Below are 23,598 nucleotides of genomic sequence, written 5' to 3' on the forward strand. Positions count from 1 at the left end.
CTTACACCCGTAGGTAGCTTTTACTTTGTTATTATTTTGCTGGTAAATTATTGCAATGTGTTTAAGCTTCGAAGTCTAATGACTGTTCCATTATCTATGCCTTACTTGCACAACCAGGGCCGGCCCTAACATTTTCGGTGCCCTATGTGAAATGGATTGCGCGCGGACCAGAAAGGGTAGGGAAAAGGATAATAAGTGAAAATAAAGATTTTTTATTAGAAAATAATTCGTATTTGCATTACATTTTTATTAAATGAAAGCTGACGATGCCGTTTTTTTATAAGATGCGTAGGACTGCCTGGCGTTTACCATATTGATTGACACCCCAAAATGACAATTTTGTCTTTTTAAGGACATTTGTATGAGTTTCAGGAGATTTCAAAACAAGGAGACCACGGGAACCCTATTATAAATTATAATGGTTTAATTTAATAATATAATGGTTTAATTTAATAATTTACACCCAGAATCAGCGCGGGGCTTTTGAACCTTCGGAGTCCACTGCGGCAGTATACGCCTAAGGCTGGCCCTGATGATATCCAGCTCGCAATCAACGAATTTTCATCACGCTGCTGCTTTTTTTTTGGTTAACCTATAAGCCTCGGTAAAAAAGAAGTCATGTTCCAGAAGTCACTCAATAAAACCTACTCAGCCCAAAGATCACCGCACATAGACTTCCCTTAAAGTGGTAGATAACTTCACATTATCTGGGAAGCATAGTATCAAATGACGCATTGCTTTAAAGAGAGGCTGATATGTGATCAGGGATAGTCGTGCTTTTGGACATCTCCAAGCGAGAGTGTGGCGAAATAAATCGCTCCGCCTGTCTACAAAATCATTGTCAACCACCGATTCTCTCAACCCTCTATGTGGATCTGAGACATGAGTACTTTATAGAAAGCAACTAAGACTTCTTGAACGACTTCACCAAAGACCGCAATACAAACAGCGATATTCTTGCAAAACGGTATGAACCTCTTATAATACGACAGCCACGCTTTGCAGAGCACTTATTCCGTATGGGAGACAAACATATTTTTGGCAATTTTAATTTTAGTAAGCTGAAAGGCTGTCGGAGTAACAGAGATGACTCACAATAACGCTTCTTTAGAATACTAACGCGATATTTTTAAGTCTCTTAGGAAAAAATGCGCGATTTTACTTTGTTACTAGGTGCACGTTTTACACTATAACGTAGAGATTTTGCATCACTTGATGATTCTTACTAAAGCCATAATAATAAGGCTTATCTTCGAGTCCGAAAATTAGTGAGGAATGCAGTATTTCCCGTGGTTGCGCAGGCCCAGCTGTGACCTACATATTTTGCCACACCCAGGGCAAGCATAACTATTGTCCGCAGGTGGTCGATTTAGATTTTCTTTTCGCCGTCTGCGTTTGTCCTCGGCAGCAGATTTTCTGTTGGTCTCAAATGTGTATCTCGCGGCCTTCGTGAGTGACCTCCAGCTGACTCGTTCTGAGGCCGCACGCAACCAGGTGCTCTCTTCTATGTCAGCCAAGGAAAGTTGACGCCTAAGCTGGTCTTTGAGGCGTTTCCGTGGGACGGCTCTGTTACGTCGACCACCTTTTAGCTCACAAAAAAAAAGACTGCCTTCTCATACGTTCGTCTCTGCAAAGCGTGACTGTCGGACCATAAGAAGTCCCTTTATACTGTCGATACCGTCGTTGGCAAGGACATCGCTGTTTGTAGTGCGGTCCTGCCACCGTATGTCCATGATGGAGCGCAAGCATCTATGGTGAAAGCACTCAAGAAGTCTTAGTTGTTTTCTGTAAAGTGTGCATGTCTCAGAGACAATGAATATATTAATTGCAATATTAAATGTCAGAAAATAACCATTTTAGAAGTAACACTGCAAAGACTTTCTTCCAAGCCTATTATAGCCCAATAGTTTTACGCGAAAGAAGCAATGTAAAACGTTAGGACGTGAGCTGTGGTTTTCTATAAGACCACTGTTGGGGGGACTTTCTATTCTAATCGCCATGTACAATTACATTGAGAACTGACAGAATGAAAAAGCAACTCTTCGGATTGATAGTCTTTACCCGATCGTTCATTTTCGTAATTACAGCAATATTCCCAAAATGACTTCGGGTATATATCCTTCCTTAGCGTATAATTCATCCGAGCGAGGCTCGGTCACCTGATATTTAGTAACTAAAAGAGTAACATCAGGAAACCTGTCTCTCAACTTGTGGAGGTTTCTCTACTAGTGATTTGGGAAAGCGATCATAGTACTAGAGTTCAGCCTGTATACAATGGCGTGGGACTTATGACTGAGTGATGTACACGAACAATATTTTGTGTTGATTAGCTCCCCTTGTGGTACATAACAACAGTTTCAGGAATTCAATCGCACCAACAAAAACATGTATATTTCTTGGAATCTTTGGGCTTCCATGGGAAATAGTGACAGATCCTTCCGAAAGAATCCCAATAACTTCGTTCGTCTACAACATAGGACAATGGACAACCATGTGATGGTCAAGTTTGGACAGTTTATGAACAATTTTAACGTGAACTGTTGTGTAAACCTTATGTGTTGTTGGCAATCTAATCTCTTCAGTACTGAATAAAAAAAAAAATCATATTGTAAATACTGTCCTTCAAAAAGGATATAAAAAAAAGATTGACTAGATGTCAAACTATCAGATGGCGGATAAGCCTTCAAGGCCACAATATAAATGATTTATGTATAGACTTAGGTTCAGCTAGTGTGTTCTGTGTTGTATAGAAAAACGGGAACAACTTTTTAATGTGTACTGTATCAGTGTTTAACAAAAGGATGCTTGTTTTGCCCTATTACAATAAGAAACAAGCAAAATATCAAACAAGCAAAATAAATTTTAAAAAGCTTTAAAGCAAAAAAAAAAAACAACTAACAAAGCTTATTCCTGGAAAGAACTCCGCACTTAAAAGTATAGTTTCAATAATGTAGAAGCTACTTCCCTTATTCGATATCAAGCAAAATAATTATTTACCAACAATTTTTTATTATTATAAATAGTCATATTCTATTTTTAATAAACTAAATTCCAGATAACTTGAACCGATTTCATTGGTGAACAAAAACTCAATATAACAAAAATGTTAGCAATATAAAAAGGTTAAACTTGAGACGAGATATAAAAGTAAATAATTTGAAATGATATCTTTAACGCAAATTTAACTCATTTCAATAACACGTTCTTTATTCTCTGGCGTCTCTGAGTTATCTGTCTTTCTACTAACCTCCCCACGTGACTTCCTGACATAGACTATGACAGTCCTTGTAGTGCAGGGGTTCTCAACCTGTGGATCGCGATCCCTTTGGGGGGTCGATTGACGATTTGCCAGGGGTCGCCAAAGACCATCGAAAAAATGGATTGTTATTGTCTATGCATCTATTGCTGTATGTGTGTGTGTGGGTGGGGGGGGGTCGCGGCAGAGTGGTGGATTGTAAAAAGGGGTCGCCGAGCATAAAAGGTTGAGTACCGCTGTTGTAGTAATTTTATCATTCTTTACCAGGCAACACTAATGCTCGCTTTTTGAATTGTCATTTTGAAAAACACACACACTCCATAACAGTAGTATGTATATGAAATATTTGTAAGCGTTTTCTGTTTCATATAACAAAAGATATACTTTGAGGCCCTTATATTATTACACAGGTTTAGTTTAAAATATAGCTAGGCCTCAGACTGCATAAAATTAGCATAAGTACAACTATAAATGTGTCAAAAGATTTAAAAAAAAAAAGAGAGACTGCATTCAGGTCTACTTATATTTTCTGTAAGTCTATTTATGGCAACTAATAAACACTGACTTGTCATACTTCTTTGCGTGAGTAATGAAACTGTGAACAGGCGCCATGAACTCGCGTCAGCAGACGACTGCTCAAGTCCTCCCCCCCCCCACCCCTGACCCTGTCTTCATCCCAGCTTCAGCAGCACCTCCCAGGTATAATCTCCATGCATCCATTCAGTGTTAAGTAATACGACCGTAGCTAAAATTAACAGGAAGCAACGGGAGAGAACTACTCTTGACTGCCGAGCAGAAGACTAACGCCTGAGGGTGGAAACACCAAGGACCGGAAATACTTTGAATTAGCAAAAAGACGTTGTTTTTTTATGTCTGTGAACTTTTTATATCTCGCGTGTCAAAATGTAAAAAATCTTTTTTTTTTCTTGAAAAGTGTTTTTGTTTTTATTTTATAAATATATTCAAAAAGACTAGAGCTATAATTTTACAATAAACAAAATACTACATTTAATAAATATGTCGCGTATGTGTCAGCGCCGCTGGTAACTATAAGTCCACATATTCGAAATTCGTTTTCCATTCAGAAACTACAACTCGCAGTTCAGTCCTTAGTTTAGGTTAATTGATTAATGAAAAAAACAAACTATAATAGGCTTTATTGGCGTCACTTGAGAAATAGCATTTTAGGATAACAAGAATATTTTCCGCATTGAAAGAAGGAATCATTAAAGTGATACCCAAAAAAAAATAATATTAAAAGCTGGTATTTCTTTAAAAAAAAAAAAAACACTAATTAACTGCCCACAGTTTGTGACGTTGCAGGTCAGTGTTCAGGCCAGCTATAACGCATGGCCTCGATGGGAGTGTCCTTGGTTATTTCATTAACCACTGCAGTAATTACATATGAAATATATAGATATCGTTCATTGTTTCAAAACTTGGCTTTACACTTGTAGTTATATGATTGACATTGTACACATTCTGAGGATTAACTCTTTCTCTCCGTTTTATTTTCCACGTTCCGACGGAATAATTCAATTTTGCTTGAATAACGTTTTCATTTGTTATCAGAAAATGTTTTATTTTGGTATAGAGTTAAAGGTGAAAGCATACTCCAATTATAGAACACAAAGTAAAGTTAATAAAATCAAACATTAATTTAATTTAATGAGGTCAAATAACGATGGTATCGTCAATAAGAAGAGAAAGAGTTAATTTTTGTAGGGGGAATTGAGGACAACGTCACACTTATACAAAAAAAAATGTGCAGACATAAACAAGTGTGTATCTGTGAACGCATAAATGGAGAAGGGGGCCCTACAAAAGAGTTCAGTGTGGTCACACAATGGCCAGGCCTGTACTACACTTGAATGTCACGTGTTGTTCGGAGATCGTCTGCATTTCTGGTGCAGCGTAGTGTTTTTTTTTTTACTCAATTTTATTGAAAGGAAGTATAGAAAGGTGTAGGGATATCTCATCTATCATAGAGGATGGGGTGGGGTAGGAAGAGCTGTGCCATGTGTGTTTTTTAAAGTTCTTGTTTGCACAGCTAGCACTAAGATTTAAACACTAAGTTTATGAGTGACGCAGCTGAGTTTAAATTTATGACCTGGCGGGTTTCCAGTGTTAAGTTAAAACTCTTTGCTTTAATTCATTTACTGCATTTGTAAAATCAACATCTAATTATTTTATTTTTTTATTTTTTTATTTTTTTAAAAATATTTTTTATTTATTTTTTTTATTTTTATCTATTTATTTTTGCCTACGTACAGATAACAACAGAATTATAAAAATTTCGAAAGATGAAAATGTGAGTTAGAAAAACGAGCCCTTGTGGATTTCTTCATACAAAACAAAAAGCTGATTTCCCAATGCGTTGAAATTGCTAATTGTACCAAGTCCCTTTCATTTCTGTTAGTTAGTCGCCTATTTGTTTTAAAATAAGTCTTAAGTCATAGAAAGTTTAATGCTTCCATAATGAAATTATTTTGTGCTGAATAACGAGGTCCGAAATGTTGACTCTGCAATGTTAACACGAGCACAGAACAAGAAAAACAAAAAAAAACTTTTTTTTTTAAGATCACAAAACTTATAATTGTATAATTGTATCAATTAGTGTAGATCAGTCGTGTAATTATATGTGTGATTGGCCTAAACATAATAAGTCCATGCGATTAGAAATATTTTTACCAATTGTTTTTGTTTAATCTTTAGGGTTCTCAATGCGCTATGATCCTATCACTTGTCTGGACCAGTTTGGAAAGGGGTAGGGAAGAAGGGGGTATCTTGGTGAATGTTTACAGGATTGTTTTTTTTAAACGCATACAAAAAAAAATCACTCAGGGCTCAAGAGTTCTCAAGGGGACTAATTCAACTTATACCACCACATCTGTCAAGTACCATTTATTTCCCTTGTTCAGTATGCTAAACAAAATAATTAATTACCAATAGTAAGTTACCTACTTGGTCAACTTTTCTTTATGATTCTTTTGACCAGACAGAGTGAGTTGATATAAGCTTTGTCAAAATATCAGATACCTTTTAAAAGATACTAGTTTATCAGCACTTTTTTTTGTATCCGGTACACAAAATAAAAAAAGCTATTTATAATTTTTTTTTTTTTCATCACGTATGAAAGACTCAATAAAGTCAATCATTTGAAAGGTTAAAATGTCAGTCGACCTGTTGGCTTTGTTATGACCAAGTCACATCAATGTTATAGAAAGAGAACAAAAGATATAGGAGCTAAAACAAAATCTAAAATTAGCTCTACACGTGTCTAAACACGTGTAATAGGACTACCATATACAATGTTTTTGTTTATGGGTGTCACATGACACGAGTTACTAAAAATAGAACGAAGGCGTGATTCCGAACACTGAGCGAGTGTGTGTGTATTTTTTTTTTTACATTTTTTTTCTCTTCTATCAACCTTTTAGTCATGAAACAAAACAGTTTTGGAAGGCAACACAAGTGGCGGCGGGATGGGTAAGGGGCTTACTCCTGGCGCCTGCTAAATGTATTGTTTGTAGGGCGGTGTGACACCTTTGCGGCCACGGTGCCAAAAATTATGGTGTGTGTGTGTGTTCCCGTGAGTGTGTGTGTGTGTGTGTTCGTGTGTGTGTGTGAAAGAGTGCATACGCGCTAGTAAAAGTATTGTGTGAGTAAAACTAGTTTTTTTGTTGTTGCTGCAGTTTTAGGTAAAAGAGATGCTGCGAGTTCGGTGGTGGTGGTGGTGGCGGCAGGTGGGTGCTTGAGCTCAATTCGTTGTGCCGAGTTGGGGGTATTACGTCACTGCGCGAAGGTCAGATTGTCTTTGTCCTTGCTCCTCCAGTCACCTTTCCTCCCCCCCCCACCCCAAGCCTCATTCAATGCCGCGCCCATACTCGGCGTGCTCATTGTGGCCTTTTGTTAATCATTTAGGGGCCGCATGGTGAACGTGTTGGTGAGTGCTGGAGAGCTGGGGTAGGGTGAGCTTGAGTTTCTTTTTTTTTAAAGCTAGATCTATATAGTGTAAGTGTCTGAGGGTGTAAGTGTCTGAGTGTGTGTCTGAGTGTGTAAGTGTCTGAGGGTGTAAGTGTCTGAGTGTGTAAGTGATAGTCAGAAAAGAGAGAGAGAGAGAGAGAGAAGAAACAATAGAATCCAAATTGAAAACATATTTAATATTAAGACTTTTAATATTCATCCAGCAGGAAACAGATTTCTATGTTTTAAAAATAATATTTTACCTCTTATTGGAAACTCCTTGGGTTCTTCCAGACCCCAAAAACATCGTACAATGTATAAGACATCGGACATGCTGCATATTGAAGCATATGTAGATATAAATGTTGACTGATCCATCTGCCATACAGGAGCCAGCATAACAGTAACAAATGTGCACCTCCTAACCACAGTTTTAAAAAACTTAGAATTTGGTATTAAAAACCAAGACCTAAGTACTATGACCTTGAGTCTAATCCCTGAACAATCTCTATTTAAAACGACATATTATGTTTAATGCTCCATTTTAACTGATATTTTAGTTCAGGTAGAAAACAAAAGACTAAATTGATTTCGCGTGTTGACATCTGCGGGGTTTCCCTTTTAGATTAATCGAATCAGTAAACAAACATTGAATTAAGGGGAAATCTTGGATAACTCTGGAGATTCCTAGAAGAAGCCCCAAATATGTTACCTCCTCTTTCCTCTACCCGTCCCCAATAAATGCAGCTTAAACACCGCGTGCGCGCGTGTGTGTGTGTAAGCGTGTGTGTGTGTGTGTAAGAGTGTGAGAGAGAGAGAGGGCTTGAGGAATAAAGAGGTATTGTTTTCCGAGCTAATTCCCCCTCACCCATTTTTTTCCCCCTCTCTACGTTCAGATAGTAATCAAATTAATTGAAAACGTTCTTGATGCAACGCAAGTGGCAGTGTGTGGTTCTAGTGTGGTGTGTGGTGTGTGGTTCCAGTGTGGTGTGGTAGGTTGGAAGATGAAAAAAAATGGGTGGCACGGCATCGCTTGGGTGTTTGTTTTGCTTCAGCAGACACGATGAGGTCAAACAGACAAGCAACAGATGAGGAATGAGGGAATCAGAAAAGAGAAACAGGATTTAAGAAGAAAAAAAAACGCAGAGAATAAAGAAAGAGAGAGAAACGAAGAGACTTAAAAGGAAAAGAGAAAGAGAATGAAAGAGAAAAAGTGGGAGAAGAAGATATAAATAGAGAGATGCAGAAAGAGAGAATGAGAGAAAAAAGAGAGTAAAGAAGAAGGAACAATAGTGAGAAAGAGAGAGAAATAGTATGTAGAAATTAGAGAAACAGATAGAAAAAAAGACAAATAAAGAGACAAAAAGAGAGATACAGAAAAAGAGACAAAGCGAAAGAAAGATAAAGAGAAAAAAAAGATTTTTAAAAAAAGCTAGACGGGTAGTAAGAGAGAAAAAGAGACAGTTTATATGAGAGAAAGAGAGACAGGCAGAAAGAGAGAGAGAGAGAGAGAGAGTAAGAGAAAGAACTTAAGAAGTAGAGATGAATAACATCTTAACAAATATATTTCTATAAAAAAATAAGTTATAATAATATGTCAAATGATCACAGTAATGCCAAAAACCATCTCAAACAGAAAAGTTTGTTGTAGGATAAGTTCCCAAGGTGGGGATGAAGAAACGGTATAAAGAAATTCATCATTACTTTTATTGACACACTGAGCTAAAACATGACACTGACGAAGATTGTTTGCCTACAGAACGAGTCAAGGTATTACATGACAACACCCGTCAGCCTCAAACGTTATAGATCCCCAAATGACTACGGAGTTATAGATCCCCAAATGACTACGGAGTTATAGATCCCCAAATGACTACGGAGTTATAGATCCCCAAATGAATACGGAGAGTGACCAGTAAACTATATTATCAAACAAAATATATTTTAAAAAATGCTTCTTAAAAAGTTTATAGAAACAAAGGCATATTTACAGCCATATATCTCAATACTGTAGAATTCATTTCCCTTTTGTACCTAAAAATAATAGTTATTGCTAATGTATTTACAAATTGGTTATTTTTCTTTGATTGATGCATTGTTTTGCTATGGACATTGAAAAATTTTGCGAAGCTTCAGCTTGATCCGAGAATGGGAGGTAGGAGAACTAAGATGTACAAAATGTTGAACTTTCAGACGGAGTGAAGTGATATATAAGCTGCGTAAAAATTGACATTTTCTGTTACTATACCATTTCAGTATCCAAGAGACGTCTCAGAGTTCAGTAGAGATATCTAGAGACGACACACACTTTAAAGATATACAAGAGTACTTAAGCATGATACGCAATTCGTTAGACAGAATAATACTTTAGACACGACACACAATTCAGCAGACACATATTAGCACTTCAAAGATGACACACGATTCAGTTAGCACAAATTAGTACTTTGACATGACACATTTTTCCTATAAAGTACAGGAGCAACCAGTTTAAGCCAGCGTTTTACTTATTACTGCGTAGAAATTTCTTTACCTAACACATTTTGTTCCAAGTCTGCCTGCACATTGAAACTTTGTATTTTGAAATTTCTTTGGAATCGCCTTTAGCCATTTAAAAAAAAAATCGGATTCTCCTAGCCTACGGGTTATTTCTGAGAGCCACCTTTAAAGGTTCAAAATAAAAACCAGAATCTAGAAGCAGGTCTTGACAATAAATCTAATAGCCGAATGCGTCACTGACTTTCAACGAATCAAAGCATGTCATGTTTGATTTACCTGACCAAAGCTTCTTCCTGTTGTACTTGTGTTTGATGGAAGATAAGCATGATACGGGTGAGGTGAAATGTTCCCAACTTCGACTCGCGTGAGTGGGGCTACATCAAGAGACACCTGTGATTTATCTTGCTTCCCGTGATTGAGGAAGAAAACTACTGTGTTTCAAAACGTGATATTTTTATCTCTGCTTTGATTTACGTTTTCAAACGAATAACAGAAAAAGGGGCGGTGGGGCGAATGACGAGCTACTGGCGCCCCAAACCCAATGCATTCATGCATAAGACAAATGAGAAATGGCAACCAACTCATCCCTGTAAACTCGGAACTTCCTCTACCTTGGATTTAGAAATGTTGAGAGGAACAAGGGGAAGAAACTCCTGTTAATCAGAAGACAACTCTAGAGCTCAACTTTTTAATTGTTAGGAAACTCTCATTAAACTCTTCTAATGTCCATTTGTATGGGTGTTGCCCAATTTTTAAATCATTGAAGCAAGTCCCCTGCGACTGTTTTAATGCCCAGTAGTAAGAGTAACGCCCCTTCCATTTTCAACTTTTAAATCATTGCGTAACTCCCCTGCAACTCTTCTAATGCCCAGTTGTATGATTGTCACCCTTTCCTTGAATTCATCAGCCTAGGACAGAGAGTAAGTCCAAATCAAGCGTGATAAGAGATTGCTGCAACACTCTCTTGCTTGTTTTCAGAGGAGGTTCCTAGAATCGCTCCTTTTGAATTCAGGTAAATTTCCAATCACAGCGTGCGACAATAAAACCTTCTCCTAGCATGCTGCACAAGTAAGGCTCAACCAAGACTAGACAACTCCTGTACTGACAAGCAACGATCTAACAAAATAACTTCATGATTGGTTCACAAGCATAGCTCCTGCATGCTGGAGATTTTCATACATGGCGGGAAAACAATAAATAGCAAAGCTTTTTGGTGTATCCGGTGTACAAAATAAAGGAAGTGTTGTTAAGTTGTGTTTTTTTTTTGTGTTCACTGTAGAATCAAATTGTACAGCTCTTCGTTAGTGCTTTGATTGAGTTGGCAACATTAAGGTTCAATCGAACGCCCTTGACATTATTTAGTTTATCCTCGACAATCTCCACCAAATACAGAAAGTACGAAATATCTAAATAAGGAACAATTGTTCACCATTGCATTGTTTCACGTTAATAGTAATAAGATGTGAAGTAACCCTATGAGACTTTACATGATAGGAAGCAAACAAATTGTTAACCAGGGTGTCATGTGGCTAGCACAACGACCAACAGCCTATCCCCAACCAATGTCCGGTACCGGTCAAGCGAGTCCTAATAATCCCGAAATTAAAAATCCCAATTTCCATCGGGATGTGAGCCAGAGATCCCTGGGAGCAGAAGCTAAACCCCTTTACATTTAACGAAGTTTGTTTTAAAATACATAACATAGACCCTTTCAATTAAAAAAACAAAATGTCTACGCCTCTGTACACTGTACAAGCTGCATAGCCCAACAGTTATACTACACGACAGTTCACAACTTGTGGGAATTGTTAAACCAAGCATACAGCATTACAGAGGAGAACGCTTGCCAACAAATGCCAAAAAATGTCAGGAAAATTCTATAAAAAAAAATCTCTTTTTTGGCAGCAATTATTCCCCCTCCCCACCTTTCAACCCAAAGAGTATATTTATTGTGTCAGTTTACATGTAGCTACAGTCTGCCGTTTGTTATATTATTATGTATTATATTTATATGATAAAAGCTACAAACAAATGTATATATACACACATACGCGCAAACAACATAAACAAACACTTATAGCAACATCCATAAACTATACCCAACTGGTGGATGAGCTGTACCGAATGTATTTGTAAAGATGCTGGAGCATATGAGTGTCATCTTCAAGTGGTAGCCATGAAGTTACATAAATGTGGCTTACGCATTTTTATTACATTGTTAAAACAGACTGCAAGCTATTGAAAGCATTTACTTCCTATTAAAAATTTTGATCAGACGATAACCAGGGAGTTTTTGATTGGTCAGCCAATAGCCTGTCTCCTCAAGAAGCCTATCAGTTCGAGCTAATAGAACGGCCTTTTTTTTCACATTCAGTTATTTTTCAGCTTATACCAAATATATTTTTGGCAAGTTCATTTTCCTATAGATATTAAAATTATGCAACAAATGTGTTTGTTATTTTAGGCGACAGACGAGGAAGTATCACAAAAAAAAATACATCTATGTTTTCAAAAGGTTATGACAAGGGGCTATCCAAGTGTGAGAACGAGGGCAGAAGGTCAAGGGCATGAACGAGATGAAGGATCATGGGAAATGAGAAAGATGTCATCGAGTTTGAGACGAGGAAGTCAAAGAAAACATCATGAAAAATTCATCAGCCCTTTTGCTTATCACAGCACATTTGGGTTTTTTTCCTCATGAGAGTCAGACTGAAAAATTACGTTGCATAATACCAGGGAGTCTCGGCGGATGAGTGGTAAAGCGCTTGGCTTCCGAACGAAGAGTACCGGGTTTAAATCCTGGTGAAGATTTTGATTTTTTTTTATCTTTGGGCTTTTATGAGTCCAGCCAGCTCTAATGGGTACCTGGCACCAATAGTGGAAAGTAAAGACGGTTGGTCGTTGTGCTGGACACCTTCAGAAACAGATGACCTTTACACCATCTGCTCTATAGAACACAAGATGAGCTTAAACTTTAATGTACATAACACCACCAGGTGGCATAGTGCAAAAAACATTTTATATCGACTAGCCGAGCATGTCTTTAATGCCTTCACGAAGACATGGCCTGTCTCAAAACCGGAAACACTTTTCAGCCGTTTTCACACAGTTTAACCGCCATTACCAGTCCCCCTCCTTTTGTATAAAGAACGTTCAGTGTTATCGTGTTTCCATTCAGGCTATGAATATAAATAAGCTTCCGGGGCTGGCGTAAAGCGACACCTGCTGGTCTAGCATCAACATGTCCGACATATTAATTAGCAGTCTAAAATTTCTACATCACATATTTCCTTTTCCTAGCCATTGATATAAAATGAACCTGTTGTGGCGTTCACAGCTGTAATGACAGTTGCAGGAAAATAAGTGGCGACGAAATAAAACAGAAAACAGATTAATTATTAAAACCCTCTTTAAGTTCTATTACAAATTACTTTTTTTTTTGCTGTAATGTTCGCGTAGAAAGCGTGAAATTCACTTTAACTACATTTTATCAAACACACAAGGACTGCTAACGTTGCGCACTACTTTAGTCTTGTATTTTTCCTATGATAATTATGATAATGTGCGGTATTAGTTTTGTGTGGTCTGTCTGTCCGTCCGTCCGTCCGTCCGTCCCGTTTAGATCTCGTAAACTAGAAAAGATATTGCAAACGCGACATCATAATATTTTAGACATTTCAAAGTTCTGATGCAACGGTTTTCTAAAAGCGAAAATATTTGTCACACAAGATGTTATAGAAGATATTATAGAAGATGCTATAGAATATGTTATAGAATATGTTATAGAATATGTTATAAAGATGCTATTGAAGATGATACAGAAGATGTCACAGAAGTTGTTTTAAAGATGCTAAAGAAAATTATACATACGTGAAATACGTAGAAATAAATGAGTTGAATTTAACACTGAATAGAATTGTAATTGATTTAATGTCTAGTATAGACTAATTAGAACAACCGTATATAGATTACAAATATTAAGAATAATCAATAAATTAACAGGAAAAAAGAGTGTTTATACCGGAAGAAGGTCACTATTCTTAGAAAAGGGAGAATAGAGAATTCAGGTAAGCCGTTGATGAAAAGAAAATCGTTTCGATTGTGGCAATGTTCTATCGATGTCATTAAATGTATCAGAAAGGTGGGCTACTTTTTGTGTTGATGAACTCGCGTGACCAGTTTCTGAAGTGGGTTCCTCATTTTTCTCCCCTCTCTCCCTCCTGCCTCACTGTTGCTTTTATTCTACTTACATCATCAGTCAGGTTGTATTACATCATCAATCAGGTTGTTGTATTATTGTCTGTAGAGACTGTTCGTCTCTTGACTCTCAAGAGAAAACACTAAATTGGCTGTGTTTCGCGCCAGCACATAATGTTACAATAACGTTTCGCGTGGGTTTGATTCCAGCGGGCGCCTGGCGCCTGACCTAATCGATGTTTGAACCAGGACAGAAGACAGATGTAGATGTAGTGATACAACTCAGCTCAGGCCACTTGTTGGAAGATAGTACAAAGATTCCATACAAAACAAAAGGGGGGATCAAACGATTGAGCAGAAGTGGGCAATTATAAAATCTTTGGAGCATCAGAAAAGACGAACATTGTTTTTAAATGGTTTTGCTTGCCCTGGATGTGGCAAAATATATAGGTCATAGCTGGGGCTGCGCAGCCACGGGAAATACACACATATATATATAAAGTCTAAATATATAGATATCTAAATACTACAAGCATTAGAGAAAGTTTCTTGCAAGAATATTTTGGAACCTAAAATTGAGTCACAGTAAACTTCTTCTTCATTTAAAATATACTTTAATAAACAATAAAAGTCGGTAAAAGAAGAGAAAGCGATATGACAAAATGTGGTGGGAATATAATGGAACCTTATGAAAAACGTAAGAAAATGAAAAGAGGAAGGTTTGGGAAGTAGTTAAAATAAAACGAATAAAAAATCTCAACGATGCAACAATGAAAGGACAATATTGCCAACTAAACAAATAATTATTTTGTGCTTCAAACGAAAGAGCTTACAAATTCTACAGAGTTACCAAGTGTATACAAATTGTTGTTCCATTTATTACATATTTTCCTGGACATTACTTCCGTATTCTGTACATCGTATACACTAAATAAATGCTTCCAATAGGTGGATTTGTCATACAATCTGTGAACATCTGTCCGGATCGAGAATAGTCCAGGATCTTTACACGCAGGCTACTAGTGAAGTGTACCTTAAAAATAACACTGGAGACCAGACTAAAACCCCACTTGGAGTGAGGCACGGCTGCCTACTCTCACCAACTCTTTTCAATCTTTCTAGAAAGGATAATGAAGGATACTCTTGAAGATTATGAAGGAACTGTAGGAATTGGTGGAAAAAGAATTACCAGCTTGCGCCTTTCGGATGACATAGATGAACTGGCTAGAAACAGAGGGAGAGATAGCTGACCTACGAAGACTGCATCACTAGTGAGAAGATTTGGAACAGGATGAGAACGGTATTCCCAGTCTTCGACAGGTTTCGAACCCGGAACCCCGGGATCGGTAGCCAAACTACTACTAAGCCACCACACCTCCATAATAGTAATGTCTTTGGAATAAATAATTGAACATATTAGTTCATACATCTTCTTAGAAGATACATACACTGTCAATACAAATGATTGTTGTTGTTTTTTTTCTTTATATTTTAGTGAAGTTCTCTTTTAATAATTTAACAAACATAACGCCTACAATGATTTAGTTGGACCCATCTGAGTAGAAATCGACAAACCGCAACTGGTAGACAGATCTGGACTTAAATGGGAATCTTAATAAAGATTTCTGAATCTCTTTTTTTAAAATCACAGTACTAAGTGAGACACGCACTGGCGCCATTCTCTTTCGAAAGAAAGATCGCCCACTCATATGTTTGGTCAGCAAAATGTTCAGTTCCTTTCTGTACTTTTAGCTAAGGTTCTTAAAAAATTATACAATCTTAATTAAATGTATAAATAATATTTTTTTATGTAGCTAATTGAAATAGAAATCAATTTGTTTTTAGTTCAGATACCGCTCAAGAGAAGAGAAATCTGACTAATTATAGGCACACTCACTATTCACAGACACACATTTTGACATACACTTACGCTTGGACTTACACTCACACATCGACATCCACACACTCTCACATTAACTTCCTTAAACATTCTCATACATACAAACACATTAATACATCCAAATAAGCCCACACGCGCTCACACACTCACATATCAATGACAGTTTTTCATTAGGTCAGGTTGATCTAACCCACAATCGTCAGCTAATTTTATTTTAAAAAAATAAAATTATCCGTTAAAATATTAATAAAAATTCAAAGCGTAACTTGAACTTTATAGCAGACACTTAGACAAACATACAGACACAAAACGCAATTAAAATTGATAATTACCTGTCCAGGAAAAAATCCCAACCAGGAGAAGAGAACTCAATATGTCCTTGTAAGCCATCTGCTTGCCTTTTAGTGCTAGACTATTTCCCTTTTGTTTTGAATATTATTATTTTTGAATAAAAGGTTTTTGTTTTCTTGTCTAGCAAACGATTATTGTTCTTAGAAATTCGGGTAGAGAAACGTGTTCTTGAGAAAATGAGAAAGAAATTGCGCACCTGGTGTGAAAAAAAAAAAAAAACTTTTTCTGATTCTCGTTTCGACCTGGAGTTACTTCTCTTTGATGCCTTGGGACTTTCAGCGGCCTAAGTGGCGCTCATGCCGCATGGGTGAAGTGCTTTGGGAGAGCTGAATGGATGCAACTGCTGTGAGTGGTGGCCGTTTAAGTCGTGGCTGCGTGTATGTTTGGTGCGGTGTGTCGCAGAAGCCTTGCGTCTCGGGGGAGATCACGCTGACTCTTCTGCAGGTAAACGGTTTGACGTCATTGATATATATCCAGTTGTCCTGAAATTAGATAAAAAAAAAAAGAAATTAAAAAGTTGTTTGTATGAAAATGAAACGAACAAATTATTTTTAAGTTGTTTTTTTACTTTGCGAGATTGAAAGTCTTATGCATAAGTGTAGAGTATAATTTATTTTTTGTGTTCAGTGCTTAGAACAGGGTGTGTGTGTGTGTTTGATAGTTTGATATGGAAGAAGAGAGACAGACAGAGAGAGAGAGACAGAGAAAGAGACAGAGAGAGAGAGAGAGACAGAGAGAGAGATAGAGAGAGACACAGAGAGAGACAGAGAGGGACGGAGAGAGAGACAGAGAGAGACAGAGAGGGACGGAGAGAGAGACAGAGAGAGACAGAGAGACAGAGAGAGACAGAGAGAGAGACAGAGAGAGAGAGACAGTGAGAGACAGAGAGAGACAGAGAGAGACTGAGACAGAGAAAGAGACAGAGAGAGAGAGAGAGAAAAACAGAGGAAATGAGGGAAAGGAAGATGGACGACGGGTGTAGAGTTGTAAACTTGGACGAGAGGTAGAGAGGAATAAAGCAGAGGAGAGGCAAATTGAGAGAAAGAGATATAGAGACAGAAAGCGACAGAAGAAAAAGAAGCAGAAAAAGAATTTACAGAAAGAACATACTGGAATATGAAGAATCGAATTCAAATGTTGAAACAACGCAACCTGCTCGAGTGAAAGACACGGAATGTACCGAATAAGGAAAAGATACAATACGAAGATAGAGAGAAAAAGGTAAAATAAATATAAAAAGATGCAATCCAGAAAGGGGGACAAAATGATTAAAAAAGTATTTGCAAGGAAAAAAACAAACAAGAGATGATAAAAAAAAAAGCACTGATCGAAACAAATGAGATAGAAGAAATAGAAAAAAAAAAGGTTATGAATTTTTACATGAGGAAAAAAATGTATTAAAATAAGCATACGCTAAATCAGCTTACATGACAACAAATATTAATTAATTTAATGTAAGCGGATATTTTATGTGCAATATGCAACACAATATGTAACACTTATGTATATGTTCGTGTTTCACGAATGAGCAGTTCGAAGAGATGAATTTATATAATAAATAACATGTGTCGCAGAATAACTGTTCAAATACACGTATATCTACATATTTCTTGTATACAGTTTTGATGTATGATCTATGTACATGGTGGCTGGATCTCCTGTAGAAAGCGACTTCCTGTTTAAGCGGAGGAAATATGCAGACAACAGATTGGGCATTATACTTCGCGTTTTGAGAGTCTCAACTATGTCGGATAACTTTAAGTATATCGTTATTTGATGTATCAGGTGTACATAAAATAGTCAATGTAGATTAGCTAGATATTTTATTTCATGTATCATGTGTACAATGTAAATTAGCTAGATATTTTATTTGATGTATCATGTGTACAATGTAAATTAGCTAGATATTTTATTTGATGTATCATGTGTACAATGTAAATTAGCTAGAAATTTTATTTGATGTATCATGTGTACAATGTTTATTAGCTAGATAGTTTAGAAGTTATCAGATAAACTGTTTGCACTTCTCAGCACCCTAGAATCGAATATCGATTTCGCTTAAAGTACAAAGTAATCGATGTCTTTTTTTCTATTGGCAATAGTGATATTTTTATGTAACGTTCTTGTCGTTGAAAGAAATCTCTTACTTTCGAGACATGACTAACTTGGCTATGCGATAAAAAAATAATAATGGCTATGTCTTCAATTCCGAAGATTATGAATGAGTGCCTTGTTTCACATGACCACGCAAGCCCAGTTGCGACCTACATATTTTTCCGCATTTCGTTCAGACAAAGCCGTTGCCCGTGGTGGTCTGTTTGAATTTTCTTTTCGTTTTCTTTCTTTCGCCAACAAGTTTCTTGGGGTCTCAGATGTGTGTCCCACAGCCTTTGTGAGAGCTCTCCAACTGTCTCTTTCAGAGGCCATCTGCTAACTGCTATTTTCCTCTATGCCAGTGGGGGCGAAATGGCATCCGAGTTGATCTTTAAGGCGCTTACGTGGGGCACATCCTGCTTTGCAATATGGTATTAGAATAAAGAATTGCGTAATTGTTTTGGGGGGCTTTAGTCCACACACCCAGCCTGAAATTAAAGCCCCCCAAATCTTCAACGTAGCGTAAGCAAGACATCTTAAGTTTCATCCATTCGTTATTTAGAATTTTTGGTTGCTTAATCTTAAGAACTGTAATTTAAGCATGAGAAGAAAGATCAATACGTTAATCCTCTTTCACCTCTTTCAACTATTTCACCTATTTCAACTATTTCACCTCTTTCAACTATTCAACATTTCACGTCTTTAGCCTCTTTCACCTTGACCTATTTCACCTCTTTCTCCTCTTTCACCTCTTTCACCTCTTTCGCCTATTTCACTACTTCAACCTATTTCACTCATTTCACTTATTTTCCCCATTTCACTTATTTCACAACTTTCACCCATTTCACCAATTCTGCATAATTTCACCAATTTCACCTCTATTCTTACATAAGTTACGACCAAATCTTTCAATATAAATTCGATTCACCTTCACTGACATGTTCAAAAGATATTCTTTAAACAAACCTGTGTAGATTTTTTTTTCGTTAACTGTAAATGGTTCTGCATAATTTCAGAAGAACACAAAAGTCTTTAAAAGACATTTTTTGGGTTTAAATAAACTGTTTGACATTTGTGTTGCATTTGTTCTTCTCGGTTTATCTTGACTTCAGTACTTCAGCTTATTTAGTAAACAACTTGAGCTCCACTCGTGGATGTGCACAAGAAATAAGAAGGGAAATCCGATAAATATAGGAATGTGCAGGAATTTTACCGGAGATTCTCACAAACCTAGTTACCTCTTGGCGGGAAATTAGTTAAAAGAAGATATGCTGCTTAATACGAGGTCTCCTATTTCGAGCGTACGTTTGTCACTATATAAAACTAACGGTGCACCCGCACGCTCGTGAGTACACACGCTAAACCACTCACTCAAGAAGGGAGGCATATGTTTTGGAAGTAGGCTAAATGGGAGGAGGTAGGTGAGTAGTGAGAGGTTAGGACAAAATATGAAGAGGTGAGAGAGGAAAAAACGAAGTGGAATGTCGTTAAGATCTGAATCTAGTTCAAACAATATATATATAAATGAGAGAGGACCATAGTGATCTGAGCATGCTGTAAGCATGAAAGTAGCGCTATATAAAAGCTATAATTCTTCTTATTAAATATATGATAATAATAATAATAAGGCCTCTCTTCGAGTCTGAAGATTAGTGAGGAATGCAGTATTTCCCGTGGCTGCGCAGCCCCAGCAGTGACCTACATATTTTGCCACAGCCAGGGCAAGTGTAACCATTGTCCGCAGAGAGAGAGAGAGAGAGAGAGAGAGACTGAAAGAGACAGAGATAAACGATAAACACACAGAAATAGAAAACAGAGTCAGAGAGTCATAAAGAAACATACAGAGAGGGACAGAAGGAGAGAAAAAATTAGAGTCATGTAGATACTGAAAGAGAAAGAGAAAGACAGAGAGAAAGAAACGAAAAGACAAAAAGAGAAAGAGATAAATATATAAGACATAGAGTTTGAAATACAGAGACACTGGGAGAGACATGGAGGTAATGGGAGAGACATGGAGAGACATGGAGAGACTGGCAGAGACATGAGCAAAGAAAAATAGGGCGACAAAGTGAGAGTCAGATACAGAGAGACAGAGAGTGACAAAACAAGACATAAACATAGAGGCAGAGTGACAAACGAGAAGTACATAGAGATACACCGAGAGAGACAGAGACATCCAGAGAGTGATAGAAATACATAATAAAAGACAGAAAGTGGGAGACATAGAGAGAAAGACAAAGACATCGAAACACAGAGAGGCACAAAGAAAACAGAGGAGTATCGACAGAAAGAGAGAGAGAGACAGAGAGAGAGAGAGACAGACAGAGAAGAGAGAGAGAGTCATAAAGAGACAACATGTTAAACCTATTTTTACTAACAAAACTCGAGCACTGGAGCAACTGTTGCTTCCAGGAATTCACCCATGACAAAAAACATGTTTACCCAAATTCCGCTAACGACTTCCAGTGCATCCGTTGCAATAGTTACAAGTAGATTTGAAAACTAGCAGGTGTTAGTCCAGGGCACTCAGTGCACTCAGTGCACACAAAAATGCATTGAGGAACTCAGCCATGACTGCTCTCTAACAATTAAAGCGACCATAAAAAAACGTGCAAAGCTTCAAGGCTGTGGTAATGGTCTCGCGTTCAAGTCCCCCGCACGTGCCCGTAATTTCTACTCACACCCAAATGATTGGGTCACGCTGTTTTATGGTGCTACCTGCTCATGAGCGCAGAGAGTTTACCTGACGAGGTAAGGAGAGGAAACTAGCCAATGGAGATGTTTTCCAGGTGAAATACAACTTTCCAGATGTAGGTCTAAACGATCGGAATGTTGGTAAGAGAAATAAAAACAACAACTGGAATATTGTTTCTGGTAGAGTTTCAGTTTAAACATGAACTTCTTTTTGGAGCGAGCGCTCATCCGGAACGAGGGCTGAAGTCGAAATTATTTTTCTCTTAAGTACTCTGTTCAGAAGATTTTAAGAGTTATATCCCTTTCTTTACGTTTTAAATGTACATGAATAACTAATCTACCATTTATTTTACTATTAACTTTTTACCAAGCTTATTTCAACTAATTCCGTCTGTCTGGTAAATCATCAGCATCAGTCGTATGGGCAGGGTTTAATCCACGAAAGTGGAGTGAGGCAGGAGACCTTTTTTGTAACCACCTGTTTAGAGCCCGCAGATTTTAATGGCTTGGCCCTTCACTAGTCTCCAGGGCGGCGGCTGATCAGTTCTGCATAAGCTATAGTCCCCGACAGACACAGTCTCTACACCAGACGAGCATGCAGGGGTTTATGTCAATTAGAGCGTAGCATTTTCCAGAAACCTCACCAGCAGAGCTCTGCACCAGGAGAGCGTGAGAGCCTACTAGGAAAGTTGGGGCTCCCGCAACGTTAACCCTTTTCAAAACACCCCGAGAGCAAAGGGGGGGGGAACTTACTCCAGTTACCAGGGGACACCACGAGGAGGTCGGCGGGCACTGTCACCCTGACTGGTAGATAGTTTGTACACGTTATTGCCCCCATACCAATTCTAGGATTAAATTGAAACTTTGCACAATCTTTCATTGACATAGACAAGATAGACATACATCAATTAAAAAATTAAAACAATTAGTCAATTAATTACTACTAATTTGTTTGTTTGGTACCAACATGGAAATTGATCATTCAGTATTCACAGATATGGCGAAACATATAGGGTTCGGTCCCCTTACGTAATTGTACACGTTATTTCTCCTACACTCATTCTCGGATCAAATTGAAACTTTATTGTACCTATCAAAACATGAATCAATTGAAAAAAAATAATCAATTAGTCAATTAGTTATTGTTTGCTATGAATAAGGGAAATAACGTCTACATTATTGACTGATATAGCTGGAAGTTCTTCCCCTTAGACAAGCTTTTTTTTTTTTTAAAACAAAGAATCTTTTGGTTGTTTGTTTGTTGAACTAGTGTTGAACGTTTCTTCAGACTTGAAGATCAGAATGGAGAGATACCAAACAAAATAATTTATTACCAATACTTAATTAACTAATTGGTTAATATTTTTATAAATTCTTGTCAGGTAAAAGATATGTTTGTGTAACAATTTCAGCTTGATCCGAGATTGGGTGCCGGAAAAATAACAAATTTTTGGCCAGACAGACAGAGCGAGATGATATAAGCTTTGTACAAAAAAACAACAACATATGGGTCTTATTGTTTTACATTATGGTACTAAAACTGCTAAAGTATAGAAATCATCATGGGAAATGGATGTTTGATTTTATTGATAATCTTTATATAGGAGAGGGAGGGGGCATGTTATTGGCTACATTTATAACAGATTTCAAGCCTGCTTTGAGTTGCTTGACATTTGAATTTAGAAACAAACCTATGAAACAACCGCACGGCTGCCCACGGAATAGATCTACTACGTCAATAAGAACACCTGAATCCGTTTGTTACTCATATTTACACCTTGTGTTAAGTGTCAAACATATGTTTATCTTAAACAGTGCATGATCCAAATAGAGAACAGGCTTCACAAACTCTTGGCCGAGACGTGATGCAATCTTAAGATGGCATTACCAGATCTAGTGTTTAACCAATGAAATCAATAATTCCGAGTACAAGAAAGTCATCCCCCCCCCTCACCATTATAGCCACCTTTCCAGCCTATTTTAGCACAAAGCAGAGAATAGATTTAAAAAATGGAGCGGTGGCTGAGTGGTTAAGCACTTGACTTCCGAACCTGGGGTCGTGGGCTCGAATCTCGGTGAAGACTGGGATTTTGAATATCGGAATTTTTAGGACCCTTAAGTCCTAACTGGGTACCTGACTTTAGTAGGGGAAAGTATAGGCGGTTGGTCGTTGTGCCGGCCACATGACACCCTGCTCGTAAACCGTTGGGCAAAGAAACAGATGACCTTAATATCTTCTATAGATCACAAGGTCTGAAGAGGAACTTTACTACTTTACTAGAGAATATAAGGAAATGTCTTCGATTGCCAACATTAATGATGAGTGCAGAATTTTACAGGCTCACCCAGTTGTGACCTATATAGTTTGCTACATTTAATGCACACAAAGCCGTTGTCCACATTGAGATAAGGACAAGCCAAAAAAATTTCAAGAAAGAGTGAGCAGTGTGCTTTGCGCCTCCTGTGTTGCCCGTGTGCTCCGTGTGGTTGCTAGTTTTACAAGTATGGAGAGACGAGCGTCTTTCTAATTATGAGACTTGTTGGCTAAGTGGCAGACCACTTAGCTTCCTATCAAGCGGGGATTGAGTTCGAAACCCGACTCGAGCTGAGCTGTGTTCCCTTAGCGCCCTTGGGCAGTACT

The 23,598-nt window shown here is 37.6% G+C and overlaps 1 protein-coding gene across 3 annotated transcripts in view; it reads right to left on the reverse strand.

Annotated features, from left to right (window-relative positions):
* The window catches only part of LOC106057549 (uncharacterized), a 123,808-nt gene that overhangs the window by 78,514 nt on the left and 21,696 nt on the right, over positions 1-23,598 (reverse strand). For all 3 annotated transcript variants that reach the window (XM_056032315.1, XM_056032317.1, XM_056032316.1), the window contains exon 2: positions 16,151-16,651. In XM_056032315.1, coding sequence (XP_055888290.1) covers positions 16,151-16,208 — 58 coding nt within the window. In that variant the 5' untranslated portion in view covers positions 16,209-16,651. The remainder of the gene's footprint in view (positions 1-16,150; positions 16,652-23,598) is intronic.

Source organism: Biomphalaria glabrata, chromosome 6, assembly GCF_947242115.1.
Source record: "Biomphalaria glabrata chromosome 6, xgBioGlab47.1, whole genome shotgun sequence".
NCBI classification, from domain to species: domain Eukaryota; kingdom Metazoa; phylum Mollusca; class Gastropoda; family Planorbidae; genus Biomphalaria; species Biomphalaria glabrata.